This window comes from Poecilia mexicana, unplaced genomic scaffold (assembly GCF_051168715.1).
Source record: "Poecilia mexicana isolate PSO_F unplaced genomic scaffold, ASM5116871v1 scaffold_11, whole genome shotgun sequence".
NCBI classification, from domain to species: domain Eukaryota; kingdom Metazoa; phylum Chordata; class Actinopteri; order Cyprinodontiformes; family Poeciliidae; genus Poecilia; species Poecilia mexicana.
In genome coordinates, this window is record NW_028263380.1 from 26,216,848 (window position 1) to 26,229,276 (window position 12,429).

A 12,429-nucleotide genomic window follows, 5' to 3' on the forward strand; every position below is an offset into this window, starting at 1 on the left:
AATTAAAAAAAAAACAATTACATTTTAACATTATGTTGCATCAGCTGTATTAAACATAAAAATGTGTTTTTCAAACATTATTAAACTTAGATAAATTTATAAAATAAAACCTCTTAGATTTCTCAATAGAAAAATAAAAGATAAAAGAATAAAATATGTGAAACAGAAAGATGTTTGTGCAGAAGTGCAGACTGTAGTTCCTGTTAAAGGAACATTGAAACTTTTCTCCATGAAGTGCTTTAACTCACAACCAAAATCAACCTCACTTACTGGCACAGTGTTTTTGTTTTTCTTTTGTATAACCTCTTCCTTCTGCCATCACAGCCTTCGTTAGGGCCAACGAAGATAGAAGGAAAACAGGAGGAGTAAATATCGGCAAAAACAAAAAAAACTTGAGATAAATCTCAGAAATTATCAAGATAAAACTTGGAAATTTCTGAGGTCCAAAAGTTGAAAATTTACAAGAAAAAACTCAAAAATTTTGAAATAAATTTCAGAAATTAAAAAAAAAAAAAAACATGGAAATTTATGAGATCGGAAAGTCAAACATTTTTGACTTTTTCAAGACGATTTCTGAGATTAATATACAAAGTTCTGAGTTCTTTTCTTCCCAATTTCCAACGTTTGGATCTCAGAAATTTCCCAGTTTTTCCAGAAAATTTTCAGATATTTGGCAGAAATTCGCTCCATCTTCTCTCCCATGTAAAAAAGCCCTAAAAGCTGCTGTACTTATAATCTCATCTCGGCTAAATGAAGTGCTGCTGAAACAGAACCACATAAAGTGCATTTTGCATCCACACCGGACTCTGTTTGGACTGTTTCTCTTTCCCGTTCTGGCATGGCTGCCATCTTTAGCTAATTAAATTTTAGTTAATTGATCTAAACTAATTTTAATCCATTGTTTGCCTCCCTATTAGGTGGTTTAGCTTTGTTCGCTGCCAGCAGCGTTTTCTTACAGGACAGTGTTTGCCACACAGCTTGCAGTTGGAGAGAAGCATCTTGGATTTGGTGGAAGTGAGACACGAGTCGCTGCAGAGCTCCTTCATCGTTCCGGAATCATCCACCGGAGCCAGGATCACTTTCTGAGGCTGCGTGATCAACCTGAGGGCAAACAGGAAGGAATCAACCTGAGGGCAAACAGGAAGGAATCAACCTGAGGGCAAACAGGAAGGAATCAACCTGAGGGCAAACAGGATGGAATCAACCTGACAGCAAACAGGAAGGAATCAACCTGACAGCAAACAGGAATTAATCAACCTGAGGGCAAACAGGAAGGAATCAACCTGACAGCAAACAGGAATTAATCAACCTGAGGGCAAACAGGAAGGAATCAACCTGACAGCAAACAGGAAGGAATCAACCTGAGGGCAAACAGGAAGGAATCAACCTGAGGGCAAACAGGAAGGAATCAACCTGAGGGCAAACAGGAAGGAATCAACCTGAGGGCAAACAGGAAGGAATCAACCTGAGGGCAAACAGGAAGGAATCAACCTGAGGGCAAACAGGAAGGAATCAACCTGAGGGCAAACAGGAAGGAATCAACCTGAGGGCAAACAGGAAGGAATCAACCTGAGGGCAAACAGGAATTAATCAACCTGAGGGCAAACAGGAAGGAATCAACCTGACAGCAAACAGGAAGGAATCAACCTGAGGGCAAACAGGAAGGAATCAACCTGAGGGCAAACAGGAAGGAATCAACCTGAGGGCAAACAGGAAGGAATCAACCTGAGGGCAAACAGGAAGGAATCAACCTGAGGGCAAACAGGAAGGAATCAACCTGAGGGCAAACAGGAAGGAATCAACCTGAGGGCAAACAGGAAGGAATCAACCTGACGGCAAACAGGAATTAATCAACCTGAGGGCAAACAGGAAGGAATCAACCTGAGGGCAAACAGGAAGGAATCAACCTGAGGGCAAACAGGAAGGAATCAACCTGAGGGCAAACAGGAAGGAATCAACCTGACGGCAAACAGGAATTAATCAACCTGAGGGCAAACAGGAAGGAATCAACCTGAGGGCAAACAGGAAGGAATCAACCTGAGGGCAAACAGGAAGGAATCAACCTGAGGGCAAACAGGAAGGAATCAACCTGAGGGCAAACAGGAAGGAATCAACCTGAGGGCAAACAGGAAGGAATCAACCTGAGGGCAAACAGGAAGGAATCAACCTGAGGGCAAACAGGAAGGAATCAACATGAGGGCAAACAGGAAGGAATCAACCTGAGGGAAAACAGGAAGGAATCAACCTGAGGGCAAACAGGAAGGAATCAACCTGAGGGCAAACAGTAAGGAATCAACCTGAGGGCAAACACGAAGGAATCAACCTGAGGGCAAACAGGAAGGAATCAATCTGAGGGCAAACAGGAAGGAATCAACCAGACGGCAAATAGGAAGGAATCAACCTGACGGCAAACAGGAAGGAATTAACCTGAGGGCAAACAGGAAGGAATCAACCTGAGGGAAAACAAGAAGGAATTAACCTGAGGGAAAACAGGAAGGAATCAACCTGACAGCAAACAGGAAGGAATCAACCTGAGGGGAAACAAGAAGGAATTAACCTGAGGGCAAACAGGAAGGAATCAACCTGAGGGCAAACAGGAAGGAATCAACCTGAGGGCAAACAGGAAGGAATCAACCTGAGGGCAAACAGGAAGGAATCAACCTGAGGGAAAACAAGAAGGAATTAACCTGAGGGAAAACAGGAAGGAATCAACCTGACAGCAAACAGGAAGGAATCAACCTGAGGGAAAACAAGAAGGAATTAACCTGAGGGCAAACAGGAAGGAATCAACCTGAGAGAAAACAGGAAGGAATCAACCTGACAGCAAACAGGAAGGAATCAACCTGAGAGAAAACAGGAAGGAATCAACCTGACAGCAAACAGGAAGGAATCAACCTGAGAGAAAACAGGAAGGAATCAACCTGAGGGCAAACAGGAAGGAATCAACCTGAGGGCAAACAGGAAGGAATCAACCTGAGGGCAAACAGGAAGGAATCAACCTGAGGGCAACAACGGGATGATTTATCTGCAGGTAAATGTTTATTTATATTAATCACTAGTATTAGTAAACATAATTCATATTTCTGATGTGACTTTACTGTTGTCTTTGTTTTTCTGGTAACTAAAAGAAACTCAGCAGCTATAAATTATTCATTTTATAATGAGCAAATTCCTGGATGTATCATGAATAAAAAGAAATTAAAATGTCCAAACAACAGTAGCATTTTACTGTAAATTAGTACATGCCTTCAGATTAGACATGTACTTTTTGAAGATAACATTTAAGCAGGTATTAAATATACTGTTCTTCATTTCTGTATTAAATTCTTTTTTATTGTTTTGATGAATATTTTAGCATAAATTTGAGAATAATTGAAGCATCCTGGACTTACTGGAAGCAGCTGTAACACTTCTTGGTGTCGAACTGGGCGTGGGGAAGCATTTTAGTGACGCACGCCTCCGAGCAGAACAGCTGCTTCGCTTTCTTCAGGTGGTAAACTGCAGACGCTCGCTTCAGCTGCTTCCTGCAGCCGCAGCAGGCGCCGTCGTCGCTAGCGATGATGAGTCTGGCCTTGTCGTCCGTCTCCACGGCCGCAGAACTCTGCTCCACATTCAGATTAAAGATGTTCACATTAAAGTCGTTAAATTGTTAAAACATTAAGAAGTAGCTGTCTCTGCATTCAATAAATATTTCTTTAAATTAAATAATATTGAAAATCTTTTGTTTTCTTGTGATTTTTGCAATAAAAATCACTGATTTTGTGGAGCTAATTTTGAAATATTTGCATTTTTGTGTGGTGATATTTGTGACTTTTTGTTACTCGCCACAACAATCAAATTTAACTGTTGACATCATGTAGGGCTGAGGCAGAAATGCATTAGAAGTAGAAAATACTGCCACCTGCTGGTGGGAGCTAGAATCACTTTGCATAAAATTAGCCAATTATGCATTAGTGGTAATAATTGCTGCGATCTGTTGATTTTGACCGATTGATGTCATTTGGTAGTAATCAGATTAAATGCTTTAATCTGATTGATAAAATAATATTTCAAAATTATGTGTCTCTGTGGAGTCCAGAGGGCCACATAAGAAGCTGTGACGGGCTGGATTTGGCCCCCGCGCCTTGGGTTTGACACGCGTTTTAACTGTACAGGAATCTACTCACGGTTCTGATGTTCTGGTCCTCAGCAGACAGCGACTTGAAGGACATCACGCAGTAGTGAGAGCAGAAGAGATCCACGGCGTTCTCCTTGTTTTTGTGGCAGACCATGTCTGACGGGAGCTGAGCAGCTCGACACATGGGACACTCCTGGGCCGACATGACGTTCTGCAGAACCACAGAGCGCAGGACTGAGCAACGTTCAGACAGGAACGACGTTCAGACAGGAACGACGTTCAGACAGGACGTTCAGACAGGAACGACGCTCAGACAGGAACGACGTTCAGACAGGAACGACGTTCAAACAGGAACGACGCTCAGACAGGAACGACGCTCAGACAGGAACGACGCTCAGACAGGAACGACGTTCAGACAGGAACGACGTTCAGACAGGAACGACGCTCAGACAGGAACGACGTTCAGACAGGAACGACGTTCAGACACGACGTTCAGACAGGAACGACGCTCAGACAGGAACGACGTTCAGACAGGACGTTCAGACAGGAACGACGCTCAGACAGGAACGACGTTCAGACAGGAACGACGTTCAGACAGGAACGACGCTCAGACAGGAACGACGCTCAGACAGGAACGACGTTCAGACAGGAACGACGCTCAGACAGGAACGACGTTCAGACAGGAACGACGTTCAGACACGACGTTCAGACAGGAACGACGTTCAAACAGGAACGACGCTCAGACAGGAACGACGTTCAGACAGGAACGACGTTCAGACACGACGTTCAGACAGGAACGACGTTCAAACAGGAACGACGCTCAGACAGGAACGACGCTCAGACAGGAACGACGTTCAGACACGACGTTCAGACAGGAACGACGCTCAGACAGGAACGACGTTCAGACAGGAACGACGCTCAGACACGACGTTCAGACAGGAACGACGTTCAGACACGACGTTCAGACAGGAACGACGTTCAAACAGGAACGACGCTCAGACAGGAACGACGCTCAGACAGGAACGACGTTCAGACAGGAACGACGCTCAGACAGGAACGACGCTCAGACAGGAACGACGCTCAGACAGGAACGACGTTCAGACAGGAACGACGTTCAGACACGACGTTCAGACAGGAACGACGTTCAAACAGGAACGACGCTAAGACAGGAACGACGTTCAAACAGGAACGACGCTCAGACAGGAACGACGCTCAGACAGGAACGACGTTCAAACAGGAACGACGCTCAGACAGGAACGACGTTCAGACAGGAACGACGTTCAGACAGGAACGACGCTCAGACAGGAACGACGTTCAGACAGGAACGACGCTCAGACAGGAACGACGTTCAGACAGGAACGACGTTCAGACAGGAACGACGTTCAGACAGGAACGACGTTCAGACACGACGTTCAGACAGGAACGACGCTCAGACAGGAACGACGTTCAGACAGGAACGACGCTCAGACAGGAACGACGTTCAGACAGGAACGACGCTCAGACAGGAACGACGTTCAGACAGGAACGACGCTCAGACAGGAACGACGTTCAGACAGGAACGACGCTCAGACAGGAACGACGTTCAGACAGGAACGACGTTCAGACACGACGTTCAGACAGGAACGACGTTCAGACAGGAACGACGCTCAGACAGGAACGACGCTCAGACAGGAACGACGCTCAGACAGGAACGACGCTCAGACACGACGTTCAGACAGGAACGACGTTCAGACAGGAACGACGCTCAGACAGGAACGACGCTCAGACAGGAACGACGCTCAGACAGGAACATACAGCAGCTAAAGTCAATTTTTGATTTTTGAAGATTTCATTCTTGGGAAATCTGGATTGTTTCCACCAATGAACTGCCTGAGACTCAGGGCGGCCATTTTTTTGTAGAATTGACTTGACTATAAAGTCAAGTCAACCTAAGATTTGTTTTCTTTTAATTATGAGCATAAAGTCATAATATAATGATAAAGTATTAATTTTATGAGAATTCAAGCATGTAAAATAGCTAAATTTAAAGGGATCAATGTTAGCATCTTGTGAAGTTATACTTTGGTGTAAGTCTTACAGATAATACTTTATAGAAATACTTAATCAGGATCAAATTATAATTTTAAAACTATCATGTAAGCAACTGAGTCAATTTCAAAGAAAGAACAACACAAACTGAGCCCTTCAGGTCAAATCCTGATAAATCCAGAAGCTTTTTTCTCTTCATTGTAAAACGTTCTTCTGGTACAAATACATTTTTTGGCTAATATTATCAATATATTCTTGTAAATAAACAAAGATTCTCATGGCCTGATCCTAAGAATCCATCATACAGCTAACATGAGGCACGATTGAAATAAAGACCACTTTTTGAAAATATTTTCTGTCATTCGTAATTTATATTTTGAGAAAAGAAAGCAATAAAAAACTGTTTAAAATCGGAAATCAGATCTGGTATGAAAAAAATTGGAGATTTAATTTTCAAGCTATAATCACCCGGCTGAATTAAATCTCAGATATAATGCCTGCTGAACCCTCTTCACCTTTTTAAATTCCTCCAGACAGTCCGGACCACAGATGGTCTTTGAGCCGTCCTCCAGCCTCAGCTGAAGCGGCTTCTTCCTGCAGGACTGGCTGCAGTTCTCACAGATCCCCAGCTTCTCCCTGCAGAACGCGTCCAGGCAGACGACGCTGCAGAACCGGTGCAGGCGCTCATCCACCTTCAACTCCAGCTCGCTCTAAACCCACAGAGCAAAAGCTTCCACTGAGCAGAAAACACTCAGATCCCCAGCGGCGTGTTTGGGCCGCCGGAGTCAGAAAAAATATGCCAAAAATCTCAGACATTTTTACATTAATCTCAGAAATGTTCTCGAAAAACAAGGACATTTCTGAGTTTGAAAAGTTGAAAAAAAAACATTTTTGACTTTTGAAACTGAGAAATTTCCAAGATTTGTAGAAAAGCTCTGAGTTTTTTCTAGTAAATTTGCAACTTTTGAAACTGAGAAATTTCTACGTTTTTTTCTACTTAAAGGAATTAGTAAATTTCTCAGTTTAAAAAGTAAAAGAAATTTAACTTTTAAAAGTCAATATTTTTCTTGAAAATTTCTGAGATTAACCTCAAAATTTCTGAGCTTTTTCTAGCAAATTTTAAACGTTTAAAACACAGAAATTTCCTTGTTTTTTCTAGGAAATTTCAGAGATTTTTGGCAGAAATGAGCTCCTCTTCATTTTTTCTACCTACAATGGCTCTAATGTGAAACAGTCAATCAGAAACGTTCATCCTACCACGCAGGTTTTGCTGCAGGCGCTGCAGAGCGATGACAGCGTCTGGGTGGATGTGGTGGTGAACTTCCTCTGGAGAGAAGGAGAGCTGGATCTGAAGGAGCACAAGCAGGCGGTGCTGCAGAAATCTCTCACGGTTCCTTTAAGGTCCACGGCGGCCATGATGAGCTCCAGCGGCTGCAGGTTCTCCCTGAAAGGAGAGGCGATTATTAAAAACACAAAGCTTACAGAAAACATCTCAGAGGAGCAGAAACATAAATCACTCAGAAATCATTTCTGGGTCAAAATAATCAGAAAGAAATTCAATATTTGACTGAGGATAAGAGAGATTAAAGTTTAGTTTTATTAAATGTTACTAGAAACGTACCAGCCAATCCTGGTAGGCAGCAAATACAGAAAAAACCCAAACTTTAATTTTAGTTTTATTGTAAGCGAAATATAAAAAAACATCTTTTTTGGAAAAATACTGCCTTAGAATTAAATCAAATCAAAGGCAGGTGACCTTGATCTATATTTTTTAAAGTTGATCAGAGTTTCCTGTAACTTTTTCTTGATTTTCTGTTTTCATATGAGTGGGAAAAACAAGAGAACATGTCATGCATGTACGGCAGATGTGGCTTGATCTTAAGAAATCAAGAAATGGCAACAAGAAAACTGATCTGAACCTACATATACAGAGGGAAAACGTTCTTCTGTCCTACCATCACAAACGCTTAATCTAAACTCTACTAGGACTTTGAATGGATCGTTGAGCTTTTTAACGACAAACTCTCAGGTGGTTCTGCTGTGAAACAAAGGGTGAAAACACGGAAAAGAAAAAAGTGGAAGATTTATGATTTTATATAAAAACACTGAAAATCATGTCTTTCAGCAGGATAAACTTTAAAAACTAAATCAACCTCCTTCCATGTTTCCAGATCTGAATCCGACAGAAAAACTCAACCAACCAGCTCTTTGTGAAAGACTTTTTCCTGCAGATTGTTGGCTTCAGTTTATTCCAGACTAAGTCGTTTAAATGTAGTGGAAGGAAAGAATCAGGTCAGAGCTGCTGGTTGTTCGGACTAACCTGAAGCAGTAGTAGCAGGTCCTCTGAGCTGCTCTGCTGGGAAGAAACATCTCAAACAGGCAGTCTTTGGAGCAGAAGACGTCTGTGAAGCCTTTCTTCTGGTACGCCGTTTGTCCCTTCGTTATGATCCTCCGACAGTGGGAGCAGTTCATCTTCACAGCCTGAAAACCGAACAAGAGAGCAAAGATTTCATTCATGTCTTGATGCAGCGCCTTCCTGTTCAGTTCAGACTGACAGTTAGCAGTTTTTCTTCTAAACAAGTCAAGTTTTACTATTTCACACATTTAATGCTTACTTTGAAATTAAATGTTTAGTTTGGAAAATACTTCGTAAATAAATGTTCAGTTCTTAATTAAACATTTAGTTCAGAGCTAAATGTTTAGTTTGTAAACTAAATGATGGGTATTTTTCTTGAACCTACATAAAAGAACCACAGACAACGTATATGAATTTTATGACCAAGCTTTTGCAAAAGGAGAAGACTCCGCCAACTGCTCCTCCGAGCCGTTCACAGAGTGTTCTGGTCTGCTTCCGCGTGAATCCCTGTTTTATTGTCAAAGCAGAACAGCCAAGGGAGCAACCAGGAAAAACAACAGAGGTCGTAAAACATTTAACCCAAATAACTAGCAACCCAGTTCCAGGTGTGATATCTGATCTACGGTCTGAGCCCGGTTCAAATCTGGGTCAAACTGTCAATAAAGAAGAAGGAAGATAAACATAAGACAAAATACGACTGCACAGGCAGTTCTTAAGTTAGGAGGTATTCTGGTTGATAAGAATTTAAGGTCTGAGAAACACAGAGTTAACTGTCTCACATGAAGATGAACAGACAGTCGTGACCTCCAGGTCAGTTTATACACACATAAGGAAGAGAACACTTTAAACTGAAAATCACAACAATACTGATTAACATTAGACTGAATATGAACTAAAGTAATAACAAAATGATAATACCAAAAAAATCCCTAACACTAAATATTTAGTTTGTTGCTTTGACATTTATAAATGCATGAACATGGTGAACATTTCTGTTACAGACTAAATAAACCAAAACGTCGCTGTTCATTTCTTACTGTGTAACTTTCCCTTTTTTTATCAATTGTTTTTATTTTAGTTGTTTTACATCCACAAAAACAAGTTCAAACAGCATAAATACAATAAGTGGAATAAGACAGAAATAGAAAAATGTGTGCAGACGGTTGGGTCTTCATACTGAGCTACTCCTGAAATCCTCTCGTGACAAATTCCTTTATTTCACACAATCTTAATGAGAACTAGCAAGTTTGATTAACTATTTGGGCCCCTAGCTCTGTTTCTTCTCCATCTGAGAAGCTTTAACTCGCCTCTCAGTGCGGGACAGAGAAAGGCAGTGACATGTCGGTTCATCCGGCAGACAGTGAGCCGCAGCAGCGCAGCTTCCTACTGCAGGCAGCGGAGCAGCAGGAGGCGGCGCTGCCTTTAGCTGTAAGCAGGGATCCTTTCAATTAGCTCTGTTTATTATGTTCCGAAAGCACAATTGTGATTGGTGTAATAATTTGTGTAGCAATCGAAAATGAGCACATACCCGATCATTATTCCTTGCTGTTGTTGGGAGAAAAAAAAAGTCAGACTGAACTTATCGGACCACCTTTCTGCTCCGCTGAGGATCACGAAGTCTGGGATGTCGTCTTGTTTTTTGTTCTCATAATTCTGCATAATTCACCATGTCAATATTTGCGTGAATATATAAAGCCTGTTGCTGTTGAGTATTTTCGCTTACGTGTCTATCACGTTCCCGTGACAACTTTATGTTGACTTTAATCATGTTGATCTCAACATTGAAACAATATGAACTCATATAACCCTGGGTTATACGAGTAACGTTATAGTTATCAACCTTATCGGCCAGGTGTCCCATGAAAACCAGTTCGATGTTAACACTGTTTCTACCAAGCAGTTTACTGTGCGACACCGAGTACGCGGTCATAAAACTCTATCCCTGCGCGGACATGTCCGGCGGACGTCCGGGGACTGAAGTACGCCCAAGTATATTGGGGCCTTTAACGCTCCCCACTCCGCTCTGCCTCCAATCCTCTGCGCTGAAATTATTTACCGGTACTTTACTTTTTCCTGCACACTGAGTAGTCTCACCTTTGTGGCTCTCTGTTTGTTGGTTTCCTCCGTGGACGTGGAAGTTGATTGACGCTCGTCTTCAGCAACCGGTGGCAGCTGACCTTTGGCCGACTGATTCTCACTCAGAGGAAACCGTGAAACCCGGACAGGAATCTGCAAGTTCTCCTACGTAAAACAAAACAAAGATGGCTGTAAGGAAATCTAAAGTTGAAACGTTGCACTTTGGAGAAAAAAAAGCATAAAATAAACTCACAATGTTCAGTTTGCGGATCAAAATCTTTATTTCTTTCATGCTTCTCATTGCTGCCTCAAAGTTGCTGCGTTTCTCTTCTGCAAATGATGCAAAATTAAATGAAATTAAACGTCAGAACTGAAACATGACAGGAACACTCCAGCAGGTCGTACCTGTGCGTACAGGAGAAGATCCTCCACTTTCTGCTCCCATCCAGCCATCCTGTTCATCATCATCATCTTCTCCATTTGCCTCTTCGTTCTGTCCCATCGTCTCGACTTCTTCTGTTTTATCCTGAACGTCAGCGTTTGCTTCAGAGTCATTAGCTTTATTCCCCTCTTTTCTGACATCATCATCGTCGTTCTTTTGTCCCATCGTATCTTCGGAGGAGTTGTCCCTCCGAGTCTCACTCATCTCCTCTTCTTCAGTTTTATCCTGACAGCTGACGTTCGCCTCAGAGTCATCAGCCTTACTTCCTTCTTTTCTAACATCATCGTCGTCGTCGTCGTCATCTATGTTGATGTCAATATTAAAATCTACATTCATGTCTTCGTCTTCGTCGCTAAAATAAATCTCACTCTCGTTCTGTTTGCTAGGAGCTGCAGTGGTTTGATTATTGGTCTGCGTCTCGCTACTCTGCTCTGGTTCTTTCTCCGCTTCATTTTTCTCATGAGTCGCTTCAGTCTGATCCTCCTCGTCTTCCTGCTTCTTTTTGTCTCGACTCCTCTTGGAAGAACCTTTGCCTTTCTTCTTTGTTGATGAGGGAGAACCACCTGGAAGAAAGAAACTTCAGCTATAGGAAAAGGAGGATGCATCAGTTCTGGAGCTCAGAGTGTTGGGAGCAAATCTGAGCTTAATTTGATTTTGTGGTTGAAGGTCTGCACTTTTTCAGCAATATGGGCTGTGAGAAGTCTCCAAAGGTTTGCTTTTTGCATGAAAGCAAAAAGCTGCAAAACAAGGCTGGAGTTTAGTAACGACCAACAAACGTGGATTAAAAGGAAAGCTGCTGTTATGGATGCCTAGGATTATCAACGTAAAGCCAAAAGGTAAATCCTTCCGCGTTTCGCTGCAGGTTAAGAGGTTAACCACTTTCCTTCTAAAAAAGTGCAGGCTATACAACTGCTTAACAACGTATAGGAGGATGTTTAATGTGCCTGCAACAATAAGAGAAAGAAAAACCTGCAGTTGAATGTTGTGTTACCCACCGTCCCCCTGACGAGAAGCTTTAGAGGCTCTCCTGCTGTACTCCATCACCGCCGGCAGCTCATCTTGCAGAAAAACATCAACGTTACAGTTTTAATCCCGACATCCAAATATTTCAAGCATTTTCTGAAATTTTAAGAGTAAAAAAACGCCAAATCATCTTTTGTTTTGCAGTTAAACTGTACAAGGCTGCTATCTTTATGTTACTATTCAAATGTTGACATTTTTGTGTGAATTTGTTTAACACTGCAATATTTGGCCTTAAACATCTCAGTGCTGCCCTCATCCCCATACTTGGCCCTGCCCCTTTGTGTCTCTAGGCTCCGCCTCAATTTGGGGGCGTGGCTATGCTTTCACAGGGTCTTAGTTACACTTTAAGCCTCTTGAATCTCTTCAAGTTCATTTTTTGTGTTGTAT

At 42.3% G+C, this 12,429-nt stretch overlaps 1 protein-coding gene across 1 annotated transcript in view; it reads right to left on the reverse strand.

The window, feature by feature from the left end:
• The window catches only part of LOC106923279 (uncharacterized), a 39,701-nt gene that overhangs the window by 16,573 nt on the left and 10,699 nt on the right, over nucleotides 1–12,429 (reverse strand). Inside the window, exons 13-22 of the mRNA XM_014996232.2 lie at nucleotides 12,015–12,077; nucleotides 10,983–11,582; nucleotides 10,831–10,907; nucleotides 10,596–10,742; nucleotides 8,466–8,626; nucleotides 7,403–7,589; nucleotides 6,661–6,855; nucleotides 4,167–4,328; nucleotides 3,393–3,601; nucleotides 957–1,101 (exon numbers count right to left, since the gene is read on the reverse strand). Coding sequence (XP_014851718.2) covers nucleotides 957–1,101; nucleotides 3,393–3,601; nucleotides 4,167–4,328; nucleotides 6,661–6,855; nucleotides 7,403–7,589; nucleotides 8,466–8,626; nucleotides 10,596–10,742; nucleotides 10,831–10,907; nucleotides 10,983–11,582; nucleotides 12,015–12,077 — 1,946 coding nt within the window. The remainder of the gene's footprint in view (nucleotides 1–956; nucleotides 1,102–3,392; nucleotides 3,602–4,166; nucleotides 4,329–6,660; nucleotides 6,856–7,402; nucleotides 7,590–8,465; nucleotides 8,627–10,595; nucleotides 10,743–10,830; nucleotides 10,908–10,982; nucleotides 11,583–12,014; nucleotides 12,078–12,429) is intronic.